Here is a 25,516-nt window from a genome sequence, read left to right as displayed (position 1 = left end):
CGAACCATTGACCCAAAAACCGATGATCAAAATAATTACATTTTCGGATCGTTTTTTGAAACCATAAAATATAGTAGTAAATTTGATGATTAAATTATCAATGAAAAAATCAATCTACCAAATTTCTATGGGATGGTCAACGGATTGGATGACTACAATCTTTTTGACCAATCTGGAGTACAAGTGCCCAACCCACTGATCAAAAGCTTGCCGCCAGCATCACTAAAATGGTCTGAACTGGTTCGCCCACTTACCCAATAGCAAGTCAGAAAATGGGTGCTCTGAATTTTCATACTCTTTTTGAAAGGTCAAAAATTCTCCTTTTTTTTAATAAAGGTCTTGGGGGTCGTTTGGTGCCAGCTGAAGTGGCTGAACTTAATGACTTCGGCTTTTATCTTCCGGTGAATAAACTACTTAGGAGGTTGTTAGCTTCTTAATGGCTGAATATTATGATACCCTTTAAATATTTTATTATTTTATGGTTCTAATATGATTCCAAAAATATATTATATTTGATGTTGCGCGATCAAGCTGCTTTCTGCTAGAGGTGATTTGGCTTTCAGGCAGACGACAGACTAAGTTGATCTGTAAGAGAAGGATCAGAGAACCCGAGGTTGTTAGCCCGACGAGGTCGCTCCGATGCTTAAGTCAATAAACTGGTAGCGAGCTGAAATAGCTTAAGGATGTAGGAGAGCTAGAAAGCAGAGAAATCACGCGTCCCTTGTGCCCTCGGGGTTGGAGCCTTTAAATAGTGAAGTCCTCGCGGGTTTCGCGGAGTAGTTCCGGGATCCTCGTTACTACGAGATCCGTTTCCGCGTTAATTGGGGGAAAACGTTGCCAACTGATAAGGCTTATCTATTCCACCCAAACTGGGCGGGGAGGAAGATAAGGCTTGTCATTACGAGGCGTGATCTTGTAAGGTTCAGAATCTGATGGCGATGTTTCCGGGGTCGTCAAGTAGTGGTCTGAGTCGGTATCCCCGAACTAATGCTCTTCAGTCCCGAACTGGGGTGAACCCCGAAGTGCCTTGGGACCGAGGTGGTCATGATGCGACCTTGTACCTAGGTGACCTCGTCCCGAGGTGACCCATGCCGAGGTGGTTTGATTATCTGAGTTTGATCTGTTGCGGTCTTGGTATGTCGGACTGAGCTGCCATCTATTAGTCAGGTTGTGTCCATGTGTCCCCCTATTACTAGGTCGGGCCAAATCGCCCTTCATCGATATTAAAAAAATGTGTTTCTATCATGGTTTTTAAAAACGAACCGGTGATCAAATCGGTCAAGGGTCTGGTTATCGGTTCAAACGATCGGCCCGTTCTGACAAAAAAAATAATAAAATAATAAAATTGGAAAATGGTCAAAACCGTTCGAACGGTTTGAACTGTTCGAACAATTAACCGGTTGATTCAGTGATTTGCTTACCAAAATCAATGGTTTTGGAGGAAAAAGCGGTTTTGGAGGAAAGCGAAACTGGTCAAGTAACCAGTTCCCGGTTTTTCCAATCTAGTCCAGTTTTGAAAAGTGGTTTCTATTATAGATTAATTGGGTCCAATTCAATCTGATAAATACTTTGGACCATTTTGGCCTGATCCAATTTGTTTAAGCTGGTTTTAATTTAGATTGATTCCAATCCAATCTGACCTAATCTAATATAAATCTATTACGGATGAATCAGGTCCATTCTAATCCAATGAATACTTTAAACCATGATTTTCAAAATCGGATCAGACCAGATGGTTGGACCAGAAAATTGGGAACTGTTCAGTGATCGGTTCCGTTTTTCCCCAAAATTGAATTTTTTTTCAAAAAAAAAAAAAACATTGATTTGGTCAACAAACTGTTGACCTAGGCAGTTGGACCATTTAAACCGTTTAACGATTTTGACCTTTTTATTTTTAATTTTTTTTGTCAGAATGGGTCGACCATTCGGTTCGAACAGCCAGACCATTTGACCCGAGAACTGGACCTGACTGGTTCATTGTTTGGGTCGGTTTTAAAAACGTTACTTTAAACCATTAAATCTAGACTGGTCCAATTCAACCCAAAACCGGTCCATTGACACCCGGAAGAAAATAAAGTTGACTAATCAGATACTTTTTAAGATTTATGACCCGATTGAATCAACTCCCGACAAGAAAACCTTCCAAAATATGGACCCATTATTGTGCAACCTGATACTTCCGATAGTCAGCAATTGAACGCGTCAGAAAATCTCGTCGAGTCCACGCTAAATTGCGCCACGTCGAACATGGGTAGCGGGCCTAGCGGCCTAGCGGGCTAAGCTTCTCTGTCCACAACTCCACCCCCGCAAACTCCTCTCAGGTGCTTAATCGAATCTCAGGCTTATCACGTTCGATCGGCATCATTAAAGGCAACGTTGCCGATCCAAGAAAATTATGAAAAAATTAAAACCAGAAGCAGATCACAGATTAATCAAACACGAGACGAGCATTCAATTAAACTGGGGATCGTAAAAGAGAACGAAATGAAACAAACACCTTTCGGGCATGGATTGACTGGGATTGGATCGGCGATTGAAGTCACCGGAGGCGGCATTGGGTTTCGATATCTCAGGCTTATTGGGCTTGTCGTTTCTCTTCTTCGAGATATTCTTTGTGTCTCTGTTGCTCTGATGCAGGCCCCTGAATCTCCGACGCTTAGAAGATCCAGTCTAGTCGATCTTCTCATCTCTCTCGCTCCACGCTTGAACCAACTTCAGTATCCAAATGCAGTAAGTTTCCGGAGAGGAACCGCCGTGTCTGATCGGTCATGCTCATGCAGCGAGAAATCTGTATGTTCCGGGTGGATTCAAGAGGAAAAATTCGTTGATGAACTACTCTCGACCAGTCTCGGTTCATTGTAGAATCGCCAGGGTTTTCCAACGAGTTCAAACGCAGACGTTCCGAAGCCTCTGCATCAAGGTGGATGTCGTTTACAAATCGCTACTGTAGGGAATCACATAGTGTTTTTCTGGTCCCACCTAAATCTGGTTTTGTCGCTTTCTTTATCAATGTTAAATTCAATTTCTCCTTTCACGATAAGTTGACGACAACTGTTTTCATCTTATTCTCTCTCTCTCTCGCGCGCGCTCGCTCGCTCGCTTCTCTCGCCTATAAATTTGAACCATGTTTCGTTGTTTCTTCAACGTTTCTTGTGGTTGTTTTGCAGTTGCAGAGATGGGTCTAAACTCGAACAGAGTGGAAGCGGCATGCAATGAAACCGCCCTGAGAATCACAACAACAGACTCTTTAACATCCATGGATGTCCATAGAGTGTGTTTACCACCCAAGCAAACTGTTTTTCAAGTACTCAAACACAGGCTCTCTGAAATTTTCTTCCCAGATGACCCTCTTCACAGATTCAAAAACCAATCACCATTTACCAAACTGGTTTTGGGTCTTCAATATTTCTTCCCTATATTCCAATGGGGTCCTAACTACAATCTCAAGCTTCTGAAATCCGACATTATCTCTGGGCTCACCATTGCAAGTTTGGCAATTCCGCAGGTAAGAAAAGCATTCTCTCTTCTTTTAAGTTCCTTTTATCAATGGCCTGATATCTAATGAGAAGAAAATGCTTAAGTTTGACTCTCATACATAAACAAAAATTTCCTCAAGTTCCAATTCTTGCCTTAATAGAGTTTTTTTTTTTTTTTTTCTTAACGTTAAAGGTGTTTCTTGTCGCTTATCAATAAATAGGTCAATAGAAAGGTATTGTCTGAATTCTGCTTCTTATGTTGAAATTGAATTCTGTACTTAATCTTCTTCATATCTCTGTGTTGTTTATGCTATAAAGTAAAGAAGTTATTTTGTAATTTAATTGGGGCTTTCAGAAATAAATTTAAGAAAGAGTCATCATAAACACCTTACACTGCCACAAACAATGCCAACTTTGATCGAACTATTGCAATGTTTCAGGAGAAAACAAAGTAAAAAACAGCAATTATTCTTGGTAATCTAATATTGTTTCTTGCCTTCCTTGTAATGCAGGGAATTAGCTATGCAAAGCTTGCTAATTTGCCGCCTATAATTGGTCTTTGTGAGTTCTGTTCCACAATCAACTCTGTATTCCTGTTGTTTAATCAACTGTCTTCTCTTATGAACAATCACTCCCGGGTTCTGATTTCTTAAATTAACTTAATTGGGTTCAGATTCAAGCTTTGTGCCACCTCTGATATATGCTGTCCTTGGGAGTTCCAGACATCTTGCGGTTGGCCCAGTCTCAATAGCATCTCTGGTCATGGGCTCAATGCTTGGAGAGTCAGTCTCCAACACTGAAGAGCCAATTCTCTTTCTAAAATTGGCTTTAACTGCCACATTATTTGCTGGTATATTTCAGGCGTCTCTGGGATTACTTAGGTATGAACACTGCAAACTTCTAGCAAGAAACTCATTAATGTGTGTTTTCATTTGGTACACTTCTCAATTTCAACTTCATCTTTCCCAACTTCTCTGACCCGGTCTCTCCATCTAAATTGAAACCAAACCAAAATATAGTTTGGGTGCTTCACTTATCTAGCTTTTCCTCAAAAATAAAAATAGTAATAAGAATAACAACAAGTGAAGCAAATTTGAAAGATTAAAATTGCACAAATGAAATTAAATATAGTTCTTGGGAATACCCATTCTATTTTTCTTGTCTCGCACTTCACTGAAATGGATCATTTGCAGGTTAGGTTTCATCATTGATTTTCTCTCTAAGGCAACTCTGGTTGGATTCATGGCTGGGGCAGCAATCATCGTATCCCTACAACAGCTGAAAGGGTTGCTTGGGATTGTACACTTCACTGGCAAGATGCAAATCATTCCTGTTATGTCCTCTGTTTTTAAGCACACAAACGAGGTAAAGCAAAAGCTCTAATTGTATATAATACAATATAGAGTCCTATAATACAATCGCATTAAGAAAACAGAAATGTCTGATGAGGTGAATCTATCTTCCTACTTTTGTTTACAGTGGTCTTGGCAAACCATTATAATGGGCTTGAGCTTCTTGGCCTTTCTACTGACAACAAGGCATATTGTAAGTGTATCCTATATAATTTTTTTATTGAGTTTATTGAGTTTATTGTTTTTTTTTTTTTAATCTTTTCATCCAACTTTCACTAGTGACAGGTCCCTTTGTTTTTAACATAGCTGCTGTTTTCTTAAAATTTTTGGCTGATTTCTAGAGCACGAGGAAACCAAAGCTTTTCTGGGTTTCAGCAGCGGCTCCATTAACATCTGTTATTCTATCAACCATTATAGTCTTTGCCTTTAGAGCCCATATTCATGGCATTTCAACAGTAAGAACATACAAATTCCTTCTAGTTTTTTTTCTTTTCTTTTTTTTTCCAATAATTCCATATTATTCTTATATTGTTGCTGTTAACTATTATTGTTATTTCAGATAAATATACAATAGCTTCTGATTTTTTTGTCCCTCTGTTGCCTAACAGATAGGTCACTTGCAAAAGGGTATAAACCCACCTTCAGCAAATATGTTATATTTGCATGGCCCTTACTTAGGCCTTGCCATCAAGACAGGGATCATAACTGGGATTTTGTCTCTCACTGTGAGTTTTTAAAAATCAGCCGCACCATCTTTTTTATATTTTTTTCTTCTGTTTCTTTTTTTCTTTTTCTAATTTGGAGCTATAGTAGTATTTACCAATTTATCTATTATTATTATTATTATTATTATTATTATTATTATTATTATTATTATTATTATTATTATTATTATTATTATTATTATTATTATTATTATTATTATTATTACTATTATTCATTTTATATACATATATTTTACAGGAGGGAATTGCAGTAGGAAGAACATTTGCTTCTCTCAGAAATTATCAGGTTGATGGAAACAAAGAAATGATGGCAATTGGTTTGATGAACATGGCTGGTTCTTGCGCTTCATGCTATGTAACCACAGGTCTGATGACTCTGATCATCTACATGACTCACTCATATTCTTCCTTACCGAAACCATCCTTGAGATCTTTCTTTAATTAGCAATCACCTACAAATTCCCAGACTGAACCTTTTATTTACTGAATTGCTTAGGATCCTTCTCTCGATCTGCCGTCAACTTCAACGCCGGGGCACAGACGGCAGTCTCCAACATAGTAATGGCGGCAACCGTGCTGGTGACCCTTCTGTTCCTCATGCCACTGTTTACTTATACCCCCAACGTCATCTTGGGAGCGATCATCATAACTGCCGTGATTGGGCTAATTGACTACCGAGCTGCCTATCGGCTGTGGTGCGTCGACAAGCTCGACTTCTTTGCCTGCATGTCTGCTTTTTTTGGTGTTCTCTTCCTCTCCGTTCAGATGGGTCTTGCCATTGCTGTAAGCTTCTCTTCTTTCTTTCTTCCCTAGCTTCATGCACAGATATCATGATGGTAAGATATCCGGTGAATTGGGTCCTGACATTTTTGGCTGGAATTTCAGGTCGGAGTCTCAATGTTCAAGATTCTATTGCATGTGACGAGGCCAAACACGGTGGTTTTAGGGAACATTCCGGGGACCCAAATTTTCCAAAACCTCAGCCGTTACCAAGTTGCTTCAAGGGTTCCCTCGTTCCTCATACTTGGCATTGAATCCCCAGTCTACTTCGCAAATTCCGCTTATCTCCAAGAAAGGTTTGTATTTTGTCTTCTTGTATTTTCCAGCTAAAACCATAACAAAAAGTCTTAACTTCACCATCACAGATCACAGTCACACCTCTACCATTTGATGGGTCCATCAGAAAATCAGATATGATCATTCGTTGAGACTGATCTTGGACCCACGGGTCTTGTGGAATCCATTTGTTTGATGGGTCCTCCTACTCAGCACATGTTAATCTCAAAGAACGATCTAACTTTTTGCAGGATACTAAGATGGGTCAGAGAGGAGGAAGACAGGATTCGAGAAAGCAACGAGAGTCCCTTAAAATGCGTCGTCTTGGACATGTCCGGTACGTTATGCAAAGCATAAATGATAGATCCAGTAAGAGCTCAATCGGGATTCAATCAACTCAACAAATTTACTCTGTTTTTGTTTTTTCAGCTGTAACAGCCATAGACACCAGTGGCATTGAGGCAATACGTGAACTTCGGAAGACACTTGAGAAACGATTGATTCAGGTAAAAGGGCCAAACCTCCGGTGAATTTCCGATGATCATTTGTTGAGTTTCTAATGATACGGGCTCTGTTTTCTGTTTGTAGTTTGTGTTGGTAAATCCTGTTGGAGAAGTGATGGAAAAGCTCCACCGCTCCAGAATTTTGGAGTCGTTTAAATTGAACGGGCTCTACCTCACAGTTGGAGAAGCCATCTCGGACATCTCGTCGCTGTTCAAGGCTCAGCCGTGAGCTCATCCTTTGGATTGCTTACTGTCTCACCATAGTAACAATAAGTAAATAGCAGGAAAAACATTGTAATAAGGAACACTTGTACGTCGCTGGTGTAGCTGCGTAGGTCAAGCTCTTCTAAGAAGAGATTGTCAAAGAATTAGGGCAGTTTTTGGTATAGAAGGCAACGATTTCCCCTAAAAAAAAACTGAATCTGGTACAATTTTTCTTGTTAACCATCAACCAAATATGATATTATTGCTAATGGGAAACAGTACAGTGCATTGGATTAGCACAGCACACTGTGCACGAGAGGGAACCTTTGTATGTTAGTTGGGCATAATCACGTCCTATCACCTTGTTAGTCTCATGTCTAATGTCTAAGTTGATCGAAAACAGTGTATTCAAAGTCAACAGTTGCTTCGCACGACATCATTGGCACATCCCCCTTCGGCATATAAGCAGCGCTACCTATGGATCGAAAAAAAAGGATTTTTATACTGCGCTTCACTTCAGAATTCTGATTTGAATTACAGAAACAATTAAATATTATAAACAGCCCTACCTATAATACCAGAGCTCTGATTACGATCCAATGCCACTGACCTTGGTGAAACCAAATAAATGGCTCTTACATCACAAAAAGCTTGTCCTAACTGCGGACTTCACACTCACACGAGTTTCTTCTGCTGTCTAAAAACGGGTCAGGTATTGGAATTTGACCCTCTGATAGGGACTAGGGAATTGCAAATTCGGATCTGGACCAGAATCTATATAATCACGTGCCCTTATTGTTTATGTTTGCAGTATTTGTTTGGAACGTGTTTGTGTTAGTGTTTGCCCATCTGAGGCTGAGACAAGTCCAACCCAATTATTCATACACGAGATACTGAAGCCAATTTGGGGAGGTGGGCTAAGAAAAAATCTATAAGCATCAATGTCAAGCTTAGCCTAGCAACAAATGCAGAATCGAATTTTGGTGCCGGGATTCAGCAGCCGACCTACGAATCAAGAATCAATTATAGAAAACCAACCGAGTCAAACTATTAACCAATCGAATTTTGGAACGTGTTTGTGTTAGTATTTGCCCATCTGAGGCTGAGACAAGTCCAACCCAATTCATACACGAGATACTGAGGCCAATTTGGGGAGGTGGGCTAAGAAAAAATCTATAAGCATCAATGTCAAGCTTAGCCTAGCAACAAATGCAGAATCGAATTTTGGTGCCGGGATTCAGCAGCCGACCTACGAATCAAGAATCAATTATAGAAAACCAACCAAGTCAAACTATTAACCAGGGAAATCCTTTTCCTCCTTTGTTTTCTTAATAAATTAATCGTGACAAAGTTCTACTAGTTCTTTACCTCTACGGCTCAATTTTGTGAATCAATTCATGGTGAATCAAGAATCCGTTGGGGTAAATCAGTTTGTGGTATGCAGGCAAATTATGGAGAATCTGGCAACTTTGGTCCGCTGGAGAATTTTTCCTTTTTATTTAATTTTTTTCTGCAACTTTTTGAGTTCTCTTTCTCCTGTATGTTATTTTCTTCTTTATTTTTGCTTCCATTCCTCCCACTTTTGGTGCACATAGCCATTAAAATTCTTGCAATATAATTATGATGTCTAGTTCTTTTCTTTCCTACTCCGGTTTTGATATTAAACAAGTCATTTCTTTAGGAACCCAGTATTATATTTCCTCCACTTCCTACTCAAAAAGTCACTACTGGTTTTGGTGATTCTGCAATTTTTAATTGGTGTGCTACAATGTCAAATTTGGGCTATCATGGTGAGCACCACAATATTCAGAGCCAGAAATTTTAGTGGTATCTAAAATGGGACTGTAAATCAACATCTGACCCTGATCCCCCCCTTAATTGCAATTTCTAGGTCCTCACCCTAATTAGCTTTGATTATCTAAGCCTTGCTCCAACTTCCTTTGGTTGAGAATTTAACACCCTTTTGAAAAATAAAAGTAGAATAAAACCATGAAAATGTGCATAAACAGAGAAGCCAAGATTTTAATGTGGTTGGACAATGGTTTTTTATGTTCAGGGATGAACTTCTAGTGAAGATTCATTTTATCTCAACTGGAATTAGGACCCTAACTTCTTCTAGTTTATGAAGAATAGAGCTTTTTTTCTCTCATAAACTTCAATTCAATATAAAGGGGATTGGATTCAAGGACATTGCAATGATAATTTGTTGTCTCAACATCAGATACTGAGTGTAGGTGTCACCCTTGGAACTTGGAAGGAATTTACCTGTAGGCTTCATTAGGCTCATGTTGATTTCAACTAGGAAAGAAGAATGTTTCATTAGTAGATTCATTTCCCATGGAATCCAAATGTTGTCAACTGTCATCAGCTTCACAGAGACACCATTACTTAATTATGAATCAAGAACCGCAGCATTCAGTTAATGTCAACTGCTGCATCACTAGAAAACCACATAGATTTCCATCGACCTTCTGCCTCAATTTCTCAGAATTGCAATGACTGCTCTCAATCTTATTCTGAATTCGGCTGAAACACGAAATTCAAAGGCAATTCACTGCATTTGGATTGAATTCCCACCTTGCTTCAATGGAATAGAAGTGACTACTCACCCCACCATTTCGAACTCTAATAAAAAATCACAATTCAAAGGCTAAAATTTGCCCCTTTTTTTCTGAATTCCTCTCTTCCATGAGATGGACCATACCAAAATGAGGAATCCAGAGATAAACGTAGTGACATTCCAATTCCACCCTGATCCAAGTGCAGCCAATAAATAAATAAATAAAACTGAGGATGATATCTTCTAGTCGGTGGGAACTTGATAGGCATTATTAGCACCCATCAACGACATAAAGCAGGCCAGCTTTCATTCTTGGCGGGTTAACACATCAATCTAGCGAGCGTGTGAATATTCAATTCTCACTTCTGATCCTACGGCCAATACATAAAGAAACAAACAAATTTCTCACTTGTGAAAAGAAGCCAATTTTCACATTTGGAGTACAAGTCTTGAGTTCAATTGTGCACGAAAATGAATGTAAACCACTTACTTAAATGGCTATTGTTCTCCTCTTCAATACAAAAAATAATTAAGAAAAAACAAGCCCCTATTAAAACCAGTCACCATTATACATGAGGCATTACTCTCTAACTCAAAACTACCAACCTTTTGAGGCAGGACCAGTTTCTCCACCTTGAATCTCCCAAATGTGTCATTTTTGTTTCCTTTCACCAGCGCCAGCATAGAGTGTAGAACCTTGAGTTTTGCCAAGAGGACTCAAAAAATTCTTTTCTTAAGACACGTTATGAAATTGATATTTCATAAACCTTATCCAGAAATTTCGCCAAAGCAACAAAGAAGCGTTTATCATCCGTCCGCAACATAGTCTGCTACATATTCCCTTGCCTGTGGAGTTTCTCTAGTCAGTCAAACATCTGCATCGAAGAGCTCTCCAATTAATAATGCAGATATTGCAACCACACGGAGGAGGATCAAGTAATTGTCAACGTGGTCAATATTTTGAAAGCCACAGAGGCAATCATGCACAAGGAAACGGTCAATGTTTTAAAAACTGACCCAGATGTCAACCCAATAAGCTGCCCAGAGGGTGGGTTGGATGGTTCAACTGAATGGAACAGTTCAAAACCCAGGTCTTGTTAGCTCTCAGGATCACCAGTTTGACCACCAACACCACCAAGGGCAACAAAACTGAAAACGATGGAAGTGGCGACTCTGTGGCTTGTACTACAATGTTAGAGACAATAATCTCTAAATCCTATATGCTACAAGAAACTAAGGCCCTATTTGGTAGTACTTTTGAAAGTACTTTTTATACTTTTTAAAGTATAAAAGTACAAAGTACATGAACACATTTGTTTGATGTGCTTTTTATTTTTAATAAACACGAAATAAAAGTACAAAAAACATGAAAAGCACAAAATCAACTTTTGATATTTCGTGCTTTTTAGCCCTTTGACATACTTTATACTTTCTAAACGTTTGCACCAACCACACGTGTGATGCTTATACACCCCACCACGTGGTAGCATATATGAATGTCACGTGGAAGCATAAACATATTATTGTATTCAGTAAAACATGGCATGTCATGCATTGACTTACCTTCAAGTACCATGTGGCATCCTTATATGCTGTCACATGGCATCCACCATCCATGTGTCATTGATCTAGCATTCAGATGCCATTTGGCATCCATATATATTGTATGTGGCATATATGGATGCCACATGGCATCTGAACATAATTAATGACAATTGTATGCCATGTGACATTCATCTATGCTGCCATGTGGATATAATATTATTGACTTACATTCAAATGCCATGTGACATCCATATATGTTGCCATGTGACATCTACATGCCAATGACCTCTATATTCAAATGCTACGTGGCATCCATATATAATGTCACGTGTTATTCACATATTATTAACTTACATTCAAATGTCACGTGGCATCTATATATGATGTAATGTGACATGCACACATAAAACGTTTTGTTGTATCCAAACACCATCATTTACTTTTATTTTGAAAAAAAAAAAAGTTTTTGAAAAATTTTCATCCAAACGGTTTTTGAAATAAAAGTATAAAACCAAAAGTATACCACATACTTTGTACTTTCATGCTGTTGAAAGTACAAAATGCGAAGTACAAACAAACAGGGCCTAAAACAATTTTCACAACGTCCATTCAAAACCAAATCCCTTACAGACTGGTGATGTTGAAAAACTTGCAATGAATTTAAACAGAATGATAAAAGTGTAGACAATCGGAAATTTCTAGTTATACAATGATTAGAAGCTAAGCTAAGAAAACAAAATGAAAGGGGTTTTCTAGTTAAGACAATGCCAAGAAATGCTCTGAAAAACCAGATTGGACAATGGACGCTGGGAAGCAGACCCCAATCAGGTTCAAAGACAACAACCAGTTCTGGCAGTTTTATGGTTAAACCAGTTGCATCAGGAAAACCAGAAACAGCACTTTCCCAGTTTGATGTCCAGCCCAGTTCTCAGAACAGTGGTTCCAAGTGACTTTAAGCAATGAATATGGAAGGGTTGACAATAACTGAAAACACCAAGTCACTTCAGTAATGAATCTGAAAATATCAATACCAAGGTTCAAAGTATCAATACTCTTGACCCAAAATATTGACATATTGAGAGTTAAATTCAATTGATACTGTCACTTCTTTTTCACTTTTTTTTATTTGACAGTCAGTTACAACTTATTGTCAAGATAAATATTATTATTTAAATCAATTAAAAATATGCAACTCTCAGTATTTGGTGTATCGGTGACCATGAAAACTGATACGTGTATCATATGATATGCACCGATATGTTGCGATATTTTGAGCCATGATCAATACTAACTGAAAAAAAAAAAGACTGTTTGGAACCATGGTGCTGCTTCCCGTTTTGATTCTACACATAAGTGCATCACTGACTATTTGACTTTAAAGTGAAAAAAACATATTTGGTTGGAAGATTTAACTTAAAATGGAAACACCACGTTTTGCATTGGGTTATTTGCATGGGGGTATTGAGTTTCAAAAAGGTGTTTCTTGTATTTGGGGATATTCCCACACCAGTTGTGCTATGTGCCACCTAATGGTGCCTATGTGTTTAAAACCATAATAAACTATTGTACAGTGTGTTTTGTGTTAAAACATCTCACTTTCTCATTCCCAATTTCATGGTCTAAGTTCAAACATTTTTTTTTTTATCAATAACACTTTCATTAATTCATCAAAGAAGATTTACAAAAGGAAGACAAACACGCTTATCTTACAAGAGCAACAAAGAATCTCAAGAAAAGGAAAAAAGAAAGAGAAAATAAAGAAAACACACTAAAGTTACAGCTTGGCCCAAAAAAGTGAATCCCTTTCTGCCCCTTGTTTAGCTAAACCGTCAGTTAGGGAATTAGCTGATCTTTTAACCCAACGTATCTTAACCTCCATCTCCCGCACCAGCCACTTGAATTTCCTCCTCTCATTATTGTACTTCCATAAGTCATTGTGATCTTTAAGCAGCCACCCTATCACCACCTCTGAATCCCCTTCAATTAAGAGTTTCCTGATGTTCAACTCCTTAGCTTTTTGGACTCCTTCCATAACTACAAAGATCTCAGCTCTAAGGGAGTCACCCACTCCAATTGGGCCTGAGAGCATAGCAAAAATGACCCCATTTCCATCCCTAAAAACACCCCCAATCCCCGATTGTCCCGGATTTCCCCTGCTACACCCATCAAAGTTTAATTTCACGAATCCACTAGGTGGAGGGGTCCAAGCCACACACATTACTGACTTAGTTTGTGTGCAACCTGCAATTTCACCCCACTTCCTCAACATGTCATCCACAGTGTAATCTGTGAAAAGCTCCAAAGATTTCAGCCACTGTACCGCCCTAATATGAATGATAGCCCTCAGATCTGCTGCTCCTCTCTGAGCTTCTGAGAATATCCTGGAATTTCTTTCTTCCCAAAGTGTCCAACATACCGCAGCCCTTAGTCCTCTCCACATTGTCCTTCCCCTTTTTATCCGCCACCTGAAAAAAGAAGGGGAAAAAAGGCCTTGCAAGTCTGATGGGGGTTCCAACAACAACCAAATAGGGACAAAGCCCATTCCCAAATTGACCTCGCAAAATGGCAAGACACCAGTAGGTGAAAACCAGTCTCCCCATCCGCTTTACAAAGAACACACCACTGAGGTGACAAACAAGTATTGGGCCTCTTTTTTTGGAGTAAAGCACCAGTGTTGATTCTTTCCAGATAGACTTCCCAACAAAAACTACCAACCCTAGGAGGTATTGCTCTACACCAAACCTCATCAACAGGAAAAGGAGGGGAGGTAGGACTGGTGGACTGAATTAAGACTTTGAAGAAAGAAGCACAAGTAAAAATGCCATTGGGAGAAGGTGTCCAAATTCTAGAGTCCGCCCTAGTGGGGTCTAAGACAACGTTATCAAGAATTGCAATAAGGCTCAAAATAATGTCAAAGTCTGAGTCCCTCAAATCCCTTCTTAGACTCAAGTTCCACCCAATCCCAGAAATGGAAGAGGACGGGGTGGTAAAAGACGAGATTGGCTCATTTTTCAAATCAGAAAGAGCAAACAAAGAAGAAAACTGATCCTTTAGAGGGGCACTCCCCACCCAGGTTTGTTCCCAAAATTTTATGGAGTTACCGGAATTCAAATCATACCTGATATTAGGGGAGAAAACTGGTAGTAGGTCATGAATGGCTTTCCAAGGAGAATTGCTTGTAGTCCTACCTCTGATTCCAGCGTCCCATCCATTATGCTCCAGCCCATGAATATTTGCCACTATTCTAGCCCAAAGCTTCTCCTTCTCCAATGGGAATCTCCACAATCACTTTCCCAACAGAGTCATATTCCTTCTCCTAATATTCCCAAGCCCCAAGCCACCACAAGTCTTACTCCTACAAACTATCTCCCAGCTCACTCTACGATCCCTCTTTTCCTCTCCCGGTTCCCACAGGAAATCTCTCATTAACTTCTCCAAACTATTAGCAACCTTCACTGGGATTTTAAACACCGACAGAAAAAAGATAGGTAAATTAGCAAGCGTGGCCTTAATAAGAGTAATTCTCCCACCAAGAGAGAGGTAGTTCTTTTTCCATGACACTAGTCTTTTTTCGAACCTTTCCACCACCGGGTTCCAAAAGCTCTCCCTCATGGGATTATCCCCTAATAGTTCAAAGGCCAGCCCGAGACTTCACACCCCAATACTTCAACACTCTCCCTGATCTCTCCCTCCTCCAAATTCACCCCCACAACACAACTTTTCTCAAGGTTAACTTTCAAGTTGGATATTTGCTCAAACAGTTGTATCACCGACTTCAAATTCCTAATAAAGCTCACATTACCGCCTTCACAAAAAAGAATCGTATCGTCAGCAAACTGCAAGTGAGTAAGAGGGGTTTCCGCCCTCCCAACTCTCCAGCCTCTAATGAGCCCCCTAGAATCTGCTCTGTGAATCAATTTCCCCAAAACCTCCGCAATTATAATGAACAAGAAAGGAGAAAGGGGGTCTCCTTGTCTTATACCCCTACTGGCTGGAAAGAAGTCTACCACTGTCCCATTCACTAGCACTGAGTAATGACAATTCCAGACACAACCCATGATCCACTTACACCATCTAGCCCCGAACCCAAATTTAGTCAAAACTTTCCTCAAAAATTCCTAGTCCACCAAGTCATAAGCCTTTTCCAAGTCCAACTTACAAACCACTCCCTTCTTCTTATCCCTCTTAAAGTTCTCCACACTCTCATTAGCAATTAAAATTTGATCAGTGATTTGTCTTCCATTCACAAAAGCTCCTTGGTAGTGTGCAATGATATCTGGCAAAACCTTCTTCAGCCTCAAAGACAACACTTTTGCAATGATCTTATACAAGCTATTAACCAAGCTAATTGGCCTAAAATCCTTCAGGCGGGAAGCATCTTTCTTTTTTGGAATTAAGGCTATAAATGTGGAATTCACACCCGGATTGACAATTCCTCTCCTGTAAAACTCCTCAAATACCTGCAAAAGATCATCTTTCAAAATGTCCCAACAGTCCTGATAAAAACCCATTGTGAACCCATCCGGCCCTGGGGCTTTTGTTCTATCCATAGAAAAAACAGCCTCCTTGATCTCTTCTAAACTAAAGCTTCTCTCCAACCTTCTCCTGTTCTCCACCCCTACATCTGGCGAGTCCAAACCTTCTACCCACACCCTTCTACACACAGGCCTTCTTAGGATAGATTTGAAGTGCTCCACACAAGCCCCGGCAATCTCCTCTTGATGCACTAGCTCAACTCCATCTACTACCAATTTGGAGATCAGGTTCTTCCTTCTCCTGCCTTCTGCTAGAGAGTGGAAAAACCTAGTGTTTCTGTCCCCCTCTTGCACCCATTTACACCGAGATTTTTGCCTCCAGCTAATTTCCTCCTTGTGCAGGCAATCCTCTAACTGTCTTCTTAGATTTCTCCTGAGCTCAATGTCCTCCTCTCCAACTTCTCCCCTTTCTTCTTTAAAATCAAGGCTTTCAATTTTATCCAGCAGATCTCCCTTTCTTTTTTCTATCCTCCCAAACTCCACCAAATTCCACTCCTTGATTTTTGCTTTCAAAAATTGAAGTTTCTTATGGAATTTCATCCCCTCCCATTCCACCAATGGGTTACACTCAAACCACCACTCCCTCACTTTGTTGTTAAACCCTGGGTGGAGTAACCACATATTTTCAAATCTAAAGGGGGTAGGACCTCCACGCCTTCTTTCCTCCTTACATAACACTATGGGCCAATGATCGGAGGTCACCCTTGGAAGAGCTCTAGAAGCCAAGGTTCCCCAATGGACTTCCCAATCCAGAGAGAACATTGTGACTTAAAAAACCACAATACTAAACACCTACCTAATAAATGATCAAAATGTTTTGTCATGGCACTAGAGATGTGAAGAACATACAGGATTGCAGGATATCAGAAGAAAAGGCACGACTGCATTATGGCCTATGAGGTAGAAATCATTAATAAGCAATTATATAATTACATGGACCGTCTGAGAACATTTTAATCTCCTGGCATACTCATTTAGGAAGAAATGGCAGAAAGATGAACCATGTTTAGTTACAATAACAGCCATGCATATCAATGTTCATTATAACACACTAGAAGTAGAAGACATATAAATCAGTTGTTCTAAATTCAATGAATTCAAGCATAACCAATGAAGTTAATAGGCACATGTAAGGATCGAACTAGCAATATATGTAGCATAACAGCAACGTTCCTTTTTAGTAATCATGCAATCAGTGTTTCACAGAGCTAGGACTCATACAAAAATGCTCATGTTAGTGATAATGACAAAGGTTTTGCAGTATTACTCTTCCACCATTTAATTCAACATATAGCTCAACAATGAAAAGATAAAAGCTACACTTACTTGAACGATATCGTGTAAGAATGGGGATTTCTCGTAGTTCACGTCTTATGCACAACCACTCACCAAGCAAAGCCATCACTGCAAGACCAGTACCATTTACAACCCACCATGTAATTGAGGATGGCCACCCTCCATATGCGATGCATATAAAGAGATGGATAATGTAGACAGTGGCCGAAAAATCTAAGCACTTTTTAGCTCTCTCAATCAAATAAAATATATAAAAAGCCCTGCTCAGACAACCAAATGTTCAAGCTTAGCAATTATGTAGTCTCTAATACTAGAAAAAACACGTGAAAAATAATGACAGAAAGAGAAAAACAAATGTAAGTACCATACAACATAATGTACTGGGAAAGCAAATTCTACTTCTAAAATCCATGGTTCTAACCTTAGCAAAAAAACAATAAATGGTTTTAAGGAGGTAAATACTGCTTAACATTCATGTCAATATGGTAACTGACTTCACAAGCACAGCACTTTATGTTTTCTTTTAAGTAACAAATCTGAGCAGGATTTCATGCAACCATGACTAGAACAAGAAATTGGCATACAATTGAAGACAAAGCATTCACAATTTTTGCTAAGCACAAAACCTTTTGCTAAAAAGCAACCAGAATAAGAAAGCTGAATTTAAAAACTAGATGAGACCCACAAGCAAAACATTTGACTAAGGTCAAACCAATGAAACCTGGACATAGAATTATTCAATGCTGAAGCAATGAATGTGTCGGACAAAAAACTTACACTACTACGGAAGTTAATGAACTAAATACTAATTTATATGACTAATGGTTTACTTCATTTATTGGAGAAGTAATTTTGCTGAAGAGAAGAAAATAACACTCTGATTTAATTCTAAAATACTTGTCCAAAGAATGCACCAAATAGCTCAATTTCTTCACACCAAATCTGCTTCTCTCTGGATGACTTTTTTTGTTTTTTTAGTCAATAGCAGCAAGGGAAAATACAGAAGGCCCCAGAAAGCTTGCAAAAATGCACAGAATATGCAAATTACACTGGAAGATATGGACCCTGATGTAAATTAGAACTCAAAATCCAACCCTTAGCAAACCCTAGAAACCAAAGACCAAGAAGTAGGAAGAACCATCTTCACACTCTGGACATAGTCATGGATTCACTTGGCCTCAACCTAAAGGAAACTTAACCAAAATAACACATGAGAGGTTCAGCATTCTAAAGGACAAATATGTATACTGGCAAAGACATCATATCTGAAGGTTAGTTAATTTTTCATATAAAAGTTAATTAAAAATGTTTCACATGAAAGGAACATATAAACTGAAGAAAACATCATGAAAAAAAATAATAATAATGCAGCCAGTAGAGTGACTATCAGATGAATATGAAAGGAATAATATAGGTTCTCACAACTCTGGCAATAAGATCAAGTTGGAGATAACTTATAGTGCACCCAAGTCAAGTTGCAGATCCTCTTGTTTTCTTTTCTTCTTCAACCCCCTCTTTCCGTTCCAAAGAAGTCTGGGCCAAACCCTTTCCACCTTAGGTCAGTGCTCTTTGTTGGGAAGTTTACCATGTAAAATTAAACACTTTGGATGCATTGCAAATTAAAAGACCTAACCTTTGCTTGTCCCCTAATTGGTGTTTCCTCTGTAAAGCTAGTGGAGAGAGTTGCTTTCATTTGTTTGTCTCCTGCCCAGCGGCTGAAAGCTTATGGGAAAAGTTATTTGTACATTTTTGGATGTAGGTGGTCAGCTCCTACAGGTCAGTGGCCTTTTCAACACCTCTTTCTTCAGCTGGTCTAAGCAAAGGGGTAGATTATTGTGGGGGTATGCAAAAATTGCACTGATTTGGACCATTTGGGAAGAAAGAAATGCTAGAATTTTCAATGACAAAGAAAGAAACCTGGAGACTCTATGGGACTGCATCAAAACAAGGGCTATACATTGGATAAAAACCTTAAAGCTGTTCTATGGAGGAATTGGGAAGCGGTGGCACTCTCCTCAGACACTAAAACTAAGCCTAATCCAGAATGGCCTCCACCGGAAGAAGGATTCCTAAAAAAACAGCTAAATGTGGACAGATTGATAGTTGAGGGGGATTCCAAGTTGGTAATTGGGTGGCTAAATGATCCAGATTCTGTTATTTGGACCTACAAGGAAGCTGCAAAGAAGTTAAAATGGCTAATCTCTAATATGATTGTAAGAATTCAGTGGCAAAGAAGGTCAGCTAATGCCTAAGCAGATTCTTTAGCTAAGCAAGGGGCTTTCAGGGAATCTATCTTTTGGGCTCAATTGTAAGCTGATTTGTACCTGGGGCTGCATCTCGTGCCTCCTAAGATGCCTTTCTATACACACTTTGGTTAATTCTTAATAAAATATTTCCTTGACTATCAAAAAAATTAGATCCGACTTATTGAGCATGACAAGATTGAGTGGATGATGGAAACTGCATCTGGTCTTTGGTCTCATTCCCATTCTTTAAGAGTGGTTAGATCGTCGGCTTCCGATCTAAATACCTCATTTAGGTGGATCCAAAGAACACACAATTCCCTAGCTGATTCTTTAGCTAGAGAAGTAGCAAATGGGGAAGACTTTTACTGGGGGTCTGACCCGTGTGGAAGATGGTTGTAACATAGTTCTCTTCTCCTTAATCTTGTATTAAGTATTATAGCTTCGGCTAGCTTTTATCTCACCTTTTGTATCTCTCCCTATTCCTTTTTGTTATTAAGGCTCAGTTTGGGAAGTGTACAAATACAAATATGTGCAGTGCAAAACATTATATACAGTATTTCTAAACCTTGTATAACTCTTCCCAAATAGAGCCTAATGAATTGTCATTGATCTGTTACTGAATTAAAAAAAAAGTACATGCATACACACATTGAACATGGCAAAAAGATGAGTTTTGTTGTTCTTCCAATTTATGTATAAACTCGGTGACTTAGGTTATAAACCTAGCCAAAATGAAAGCCATCTCAATTTGTCTAAAGAGGAGGGACGGAATATGTAAATGTATGTAGGAAAATTTGTATAAAGATCCATAGAAAAGAAAAAGATAATATCAGAATGTTCCTCTGTAAACCAGATAGAATGAAGAAGAAATATGTAATACTATAGTAAGCTGAAGAAAAACAAAAGGAATGAAGTAACTGGCTTTGATTCATCAAATTTCATATATATTTTGGAAAATGCATATACAATGGATATCCAAATGGTCAAACACATAGGCCTAAATATTTATATGTAAATTGCAATATTGCAATCCCACTGTTCACTTCCCATGCATTTAAGATATATGAATACTTAGATGATAAACACATGTGCCAAAGAGCATATGTGGGTCCAACCCAAATGGCTTTTGTGGAAGGTAGGCAAATTCTTGATGGGGTGATAATTCCAAGTGAATGTGTTGATTCAAGACTGAAGAGTGGACAACAAAGTTTAGTTTGCAAGCTTGTCATTGAGAAGGCTTATGACCATGTAGAATGGGATATTCTAGATGATATCTTGGCAAGGATGGGTTTTGGGGAAAGGTGGAGAAGATGGATGTTTGCATGTATTTCCTTGGTCTCCTTTTCAGTTCTTGTTAATGGTACATCCACACCTTTTTCTCAACCCAAAGGGGCTTGAGACAGGGAGACCCATTGTCCCCTCTATTGTTTGTTTTGGTGGTAGAAGTTTTAAGTTGCTTATTATGCAAAGGAGCAGAAATTGGGATGTCTAAAGGATTTAAAGCAGGAAGAAATGGAGTCTCCATTACTCATCTTCAATTTGTTGATGACACATTGATATTTCAGGATGCCTCAACTGTGCACGTGCTGAATTTAAGAGTGATCCTCAGATTTTATGAAATGTTGGCAGGGAAAAAAAATCAACATGAAGAAGAGTGTGATGATTGGAGTGGGTGACATCCTGGAATCTCTTTTGGAAGAATGTGCAACAACTTTGGGCTGTTTGGTGGGGGAGTTCCCTTTTACTTATATGGGTCTCCTTATTGGGGCAAAAGTTTCGGTTTCTTCAACTTATTTGGGTCTCCCTATTCTGTTCTTGACAGAATAGATCAAAGAATGTTGGAAGGGAAGGTATCTCTCAGTTGGTGGAAGGATAATTCTTATAAAGAGTGTGTTGTCCAATCCAGTGTTTTAAAAACGCAAGGGGCAATTTGTGCCCGAGGCACAAGGTGCAAGGCAAGGCACGCGCCTTTTTGAAGCAAGGTGCAAAAATACAAAAAATAAAAATAAAAATATATTAAACATAAACACATTATATTAATATAAAATATAAACTTAAATTTTAAAATAAGTGTTTTAAAAGACCTATTATCTAAAATTAAAATACATAAACATAACATGAAAAGCGTATTCAAAGGAAAATTTAAAAATAAAACCAAACATACAAAACATTTTCAAGCATGTAAAACCCACAATATCTTTTTTTCCTCAAATGCATTACTTCAAATTTTCAAATAACTAATGTGATGTAAAACATATTGCAGTCATGATTCTACGAGCTGCTGTTGTACCAAGCCCCTCGAGGCAAGCCCAAACAAGTCCATAATAGGGTCTTAGATTCTTAATCCTTACATAAAAAATGATTAAAAATGATTTTATAATTTTAATTGCCTTTCAAAAGGCAATTAAAATTATAAAATCATTTTTTTTGTGTGTGTGTAAGGAATAAGGATTAAGAATCTAAAACCCTAGCAAGGGCTCGTTTGGGCTTGCCTCAAGGGCCCCCAGCCCAGCTATTAGGTTCAAAAAAGAACAAAAAGTGCAAAAAATAAAAAAAGACACATGCCTAGGATGAAGTGCAAGGTGCGCGCCTTTTGAAAGTGCTACACCTAGGGGCTAGGCGAGGCACATAGAGTGCCTAGGCACACCTTTTAAATCACTAGTCCAATCTCCTGATATATTACCTTTCACTATTAAAAGCTCTAGCTTTTGTGATAAGTTCAATTGTAAAAATGCAAAAGGAGTTCTTACAGGGAGTTAAAGGGATTGAAAAGAAATTCCACTTAGTTAAGTGGGATAAGGTCTGCATGAAAAAGAAAGATGGGGATTTGTGGATAAGAAGATTGAAGATTTTCAATAAAGCTCTTCTAGGAAAATGGTTGTGGAGATTTGGGTTGGAGAGGGAGGCTCTTTGGAGTGGGGTGGTGACTTGCAAATATGGGGTTATTGGGTTTGGGTGGCATTCTAGAGTAGTGAAGACATCCTATGGAATGTGTGTAGAAAGGGATTATGTGTTTCCAGTCGGATTATATCAACTTTGTGTTCTTCAAGGTTGGAGATGGTTCAACAATCAAATTTTGGGCAGATGATTGGTTGGGTATTGGGAAACTATGTGATCTTTGCCCTCGACCGTATAGGTTGGGTATGAAAAATAGCTATGTTGCATAGAATTTTGAGATCAATCAAGGTAGAGTAGTATGGTGCCCAAAATTTAGGAGATCTCTCTTTGACTGGGAAATTCAAGAGTATGTGGATCTACTGGAAATACTTCAGTTAGCTGAAACTCAGGTGGAAAGGAAGGATTCAAGATGGTGGAAAGAATCTAGAAATGGATTGTTCTTAGTCAAATCTTTCTACAAGGTTTTGTCAAGGTCAAATGGAGAAAGTGCAGAATTGAAAGGGATTTGGGGAAACCTTGTCCCCCCAAGAGTGGAAGCTTTTGCATGACTAGTGGCATTAGATAGCATTTTGACATTGAATCATCTTCAAAACAGAGGTTTCCACTTAGCTAGTAGATGTTAGCTTTGTGAGAATGCATAGGAGAATGTATATCATTTATTTGTTGAATGCCTTTTCTCTAAGTTTTTTTTATGAATAATGAATGATTTTATTAAAAAATTAGAAGCATAAAAGATAAACAAAGAAAGCTCCGAAACAGAGGTTTTTTTTGGCAACCATTTCCCAATTGCCTTTTCTCTAAGTTCATTTGGGGTTTCTTCTTTGGGATCTTCAAGGCTAGCCGGTAGTCTCCTAATATGGTTGAGGAGGTCTTCTCCAAGTGGCCAAGTGTAAGAGGAAATGCCAAGGCCAAGATCGCCTGGAGCTGCATTTCTTTTGCTGTTTGTTGGGAACTCTGGAAAGAAAGAAATAGGAAAATATTTTTATGAGAAGGCTCGAACAAGGGAACATATCACCCTACTATGTGGTAAAAGAATAATGGACTGGGTTTTCATTCTCCCTGAGTTTGAAGGAGTCACAAATAAAGACCTTGGTTCTGGTTTTTGGAACATTCTAGAGCTGGCTTAAAAGTTTCCCATGTGATTGGTTTTTTTTTTGTATTTCTTATTCTTCTATTGAGTGTTCCCTTTTTGTTTGCTTTGATCTCCTTTGTAACTTTGTATTCTGGTGATATATCATCACTGTCAAATGTACTACTCTCTTTTCATTAATAATTTTTCTTTTTTATTTATTACCAAAAATATGCCAAAAGAGCATAGGAAAATTAAACGGCATGCATTGTTGAAATCTGCCAGATAATAAACCATTCTAAATTCTGATATATAATGCATTCAGATAATATGAGTATATGACTAAGACTTCAGCCAATTAAAAGAATGAAAACAAAAATTAATTAAAATAGTGAACGAGAAAAGAATAAAATCCTTACCCTGCAGGTGCACTGAGTAGAAATGAGGAAATGACGCACCAACCAGTGACTGTAGAAGCAGTCAGAGTAGCATAATCAAAGAAATAGACTAGGCTCATTCTAGACACACGAGTCCCAACAAGAACGAACATGAATAGTCCAAGAGTAAGATAGTATAAACACTGCAGGCACACAATCTGGGAGACAATGAGCCAAGGATCCCATACCATCGCCCCATAGAACATGATTTTTATCTCTTTTTGAATTCCAAGATTCTTCAATTCTTCAAAGGACTCAATCCCCTCCAAGTTTCAAAACTCTCCTAATCCGCTTCTCCAATGGCAAAATTCAAATCCCATTCATCGATTGCTAGTTGAGGGGAAATTGCAATTGTTTAGAAAAATCTTGAATCATAACTTCAATTTTCTGAAAGAAATAAAGGAACTCAAGCCACCGAATTCCCCTAACTTCAGAAGACAATTCTTACAGTTTTCTCCTTCTCGCAATCAAACACCCTGAATTAAAATTTCAAGATCTAATCTTCTGAATCAACAAAACCTCTATGTTTCCAAATCAATAGTAAAACAAAAAACTAATAATTGCCCTGCCTTTTGTGATTGAACACGTAACTTCGTTCTACAACCCCAATCTCACCAAATTTCAGCACCCACTCTGATGAATTGAACAATTAGAGCCCTCGCAGTTTCAAATTCAATTAGGGTTTATCTGATCCAAATCAGATCACCGCGATTAAAAGAAGGGAAACGGTAAGAACAAGAGGGCGAAACGAGAAACTGACCGCGTAAGTCTGAAGGCGCGAACCGGCGATCTGCCACGAAGAAGTATTAAGTCTCGCCCTCACTAGATCATACTACGTACTCATGGTTTCATTCAAGTTAATGGATTAACAAGCAAACAAATACGCCATTGCTGGTACCACACCCGGAGGGAATATGGCGAATGACTGAAAGTATCCTTTGTTTTTCCTAGAATGGCGAATTACCTTGTAAACCCGGACCCGATCTGTCCTAAACCATCAGTCCATCACGGGCCGCCCAGGTTCCGGGCCTGAAACATAAGCCTGGCCCCAGGCCTGATTGGGCTTGATTCCAGACCTATGTCTCTTATATATAATATTTTTATAATAAATATTATATAATATATATTATAAGTGTCATATTATAATATCTATATATAAAATATATAATATAACATATATACGTATCTAGACATTATATATAAAATATATATTACTTGAATATATGAATTCAAATCAGTCCCCCACAACCAGGAGCCATGGCCCCCTCCTATGGCCCAAAAATCCCCCATTTTCCTTCCCCCATTTTCCCACTCTAATGGGTTGGCCCCCTTATGACCATTCATATTTGTTCCCCTCCTCCCTCTAATTCATCTTAGGCTTTGATCCCCCTTATGAAAATTTTCTAGTTCCGCCCCTGTTCACAACGTCCAATAGCACATCACTGCCGTGTATTGGGAACATCTTCCAATGATAATATCAAAAATGATGATGTTATTATCGGAAAATATTTCCAATACACGGTGGGGATGTGCTGTGGGATAGTGGGGGGGCAGTCTTGTGGGGGGCTGATTCGGTCTCTGAATATATACATGCCAGGCCGGGCTTGATGCATT

At 38.7% G+C, this 25,516-nt stretch overlaps 2 protein-coding genes across 4 annotated transcripts; one reads left to right on the top strand and one right to left on the bottom strand.

Moving 5' to 3' along the window:
* Positions 1–2,299: 2,299 nt before the first annotated feature.
* Positions 2,300–7,961, top strand: LOC104592255 (putative sulfate transporter 3.4). 2 transcript variants are annotated; one of them, XM_088893508.1, is made up of 14 exons: positions 2,300–2,920; positions 3,168–3,505; positions 3,989–4,037; positions 4,150–4,357; positions 4,670–4,841; positions 4,956–5,021; positions 5,170–5,283; positions 5,437–5,553; positions 5,792–5,918; positions 6,050–6,336; positions 6,439–6,629; positions 6,861–6,946; positions 7,039–7,115; positions 7,198–7,961. In XM_088893508.1, the coding sequence occupies exons 2-14, from the start codon at positions 3,176–3,178 to the stop codon at positions 7,339–7,341; spliced, it is 1,968 nt and encodes a 655-aa protein (XP_088749634.1). In that variant the 5' UTR covers positions 2,300–2,920; positions 3,168–3,175; the 3' UTR covers positions 7,342–7,961. The 2 variants fall into 2 exon arrangements, with proteins under 2 accessions (XP_088749634.1, XP_019052454.2); XM_019196909.2 differs by lacking the exon at positions 2,300–2,920 and having other exon boundaries at positions 2,990–3,505.
* Positions 7,962–10,277: 2,316 nt separating this feature from the next.
* Positions 10,278–24,818, bottom strand: LOC104592253 (uncharacterized). 2 transcript variants are annotated; one of them, XM_010251510.3, is made up of 3 exons: positions 23,885–24,818; positions 17,283–17,512; positions 10,278–10,751 (listed from the first exon to the last, which is right to left on the bottom strand). In XM_010251510.3, the coding sequence occupies exons 1-3, from the start codon at positions 24,106–24,108 to the stop codon at positions 10,744–10,746; spliced, it is 462 nt and encodes a 153-aa protein (XP_010249812.1). In that variant the 5' UTR covers positions 24,109–24,818; the 3' UTR covers positions 10,278–10,743. The 2 variants fall into 2 exon arrangements, with proteins under 2 accessions (XP_010249812.1, XP_010249811.1); XM_010251509.3 differs by having other exon boundaries at positions 10,278–10,722; positions 23,885–24,814.
* Positions 24,819–25,516: the final 698 nt, after the last annotated feature.

This window comes from Nelumbo nucifera, chromosome 8 (genome assembly GCF_055504915.1).
Source record: "Nelumbo nucifera cultivar China Antique chromosome 8, China Antique-T2T, whole genome shotgun sequence".
NCBI lineage: Eukaryota > Viridiplantae > Streptophyta > Magnoliopsida > Proteales > Nelumbonaceae > Nelumbo > Nelumbo nucifera.
This window is presented reverse-complemented; position numbering and strand designations above follow the sequence as displayed.

What these genes read in the sequence shown, in the direction of transcription:
- LOC104592255 (XM_019196909.2), top strand. Translation starts at nt 3,125, where the DNA reads ATGTTTCGTTGTTTCTTCAACGTTTCTTGTGGTTGTTTTGCAGTTGCA. An exon ending in CTGGGATTTTGTCTCTCACT is followed by an intron (nt 5,554 to 5,791) that starts GTGAGTTTTTAA and finishes TATATTTTACAG; the next exon opens with GAGGGAATTGCAGTAGGAAG. An exon ending in TCCGCTTATCTCCAAGAAAG is followed by an intron (nt 6,630 to 6,860) that starts GTTTGTATTTTG and finishes AACTTTTTGCAG; the next exon opens with GATACTAAGATGGGTCAGAG.
- LOC104592253 (XM_010251509.3), bottom strand. Translation starts at nt 24,108, where the DNA reads ATGTTCTATGGGGCGATGGTATGGGATCCTTGGCTCATTGTCTCCCAG. An exon ending in CTACTCAGTGCACCTGCAGG is followed by an intron (nt 17,513 to 23,884) that starts GTAAGGATTTTA and finishes TTGTCTGAGCAG; the next exon opens with GGCTTTTTATATATTTTATT. An exon ending in TCTTACACGATATCGTTCAA is followed by an intron (nt 10,723 to 17,282) that starts GTAAGTGTAGCT and finishes GAAACTCCACAG; the next exon opens with GCAAGGGAATATGTAGCAGA.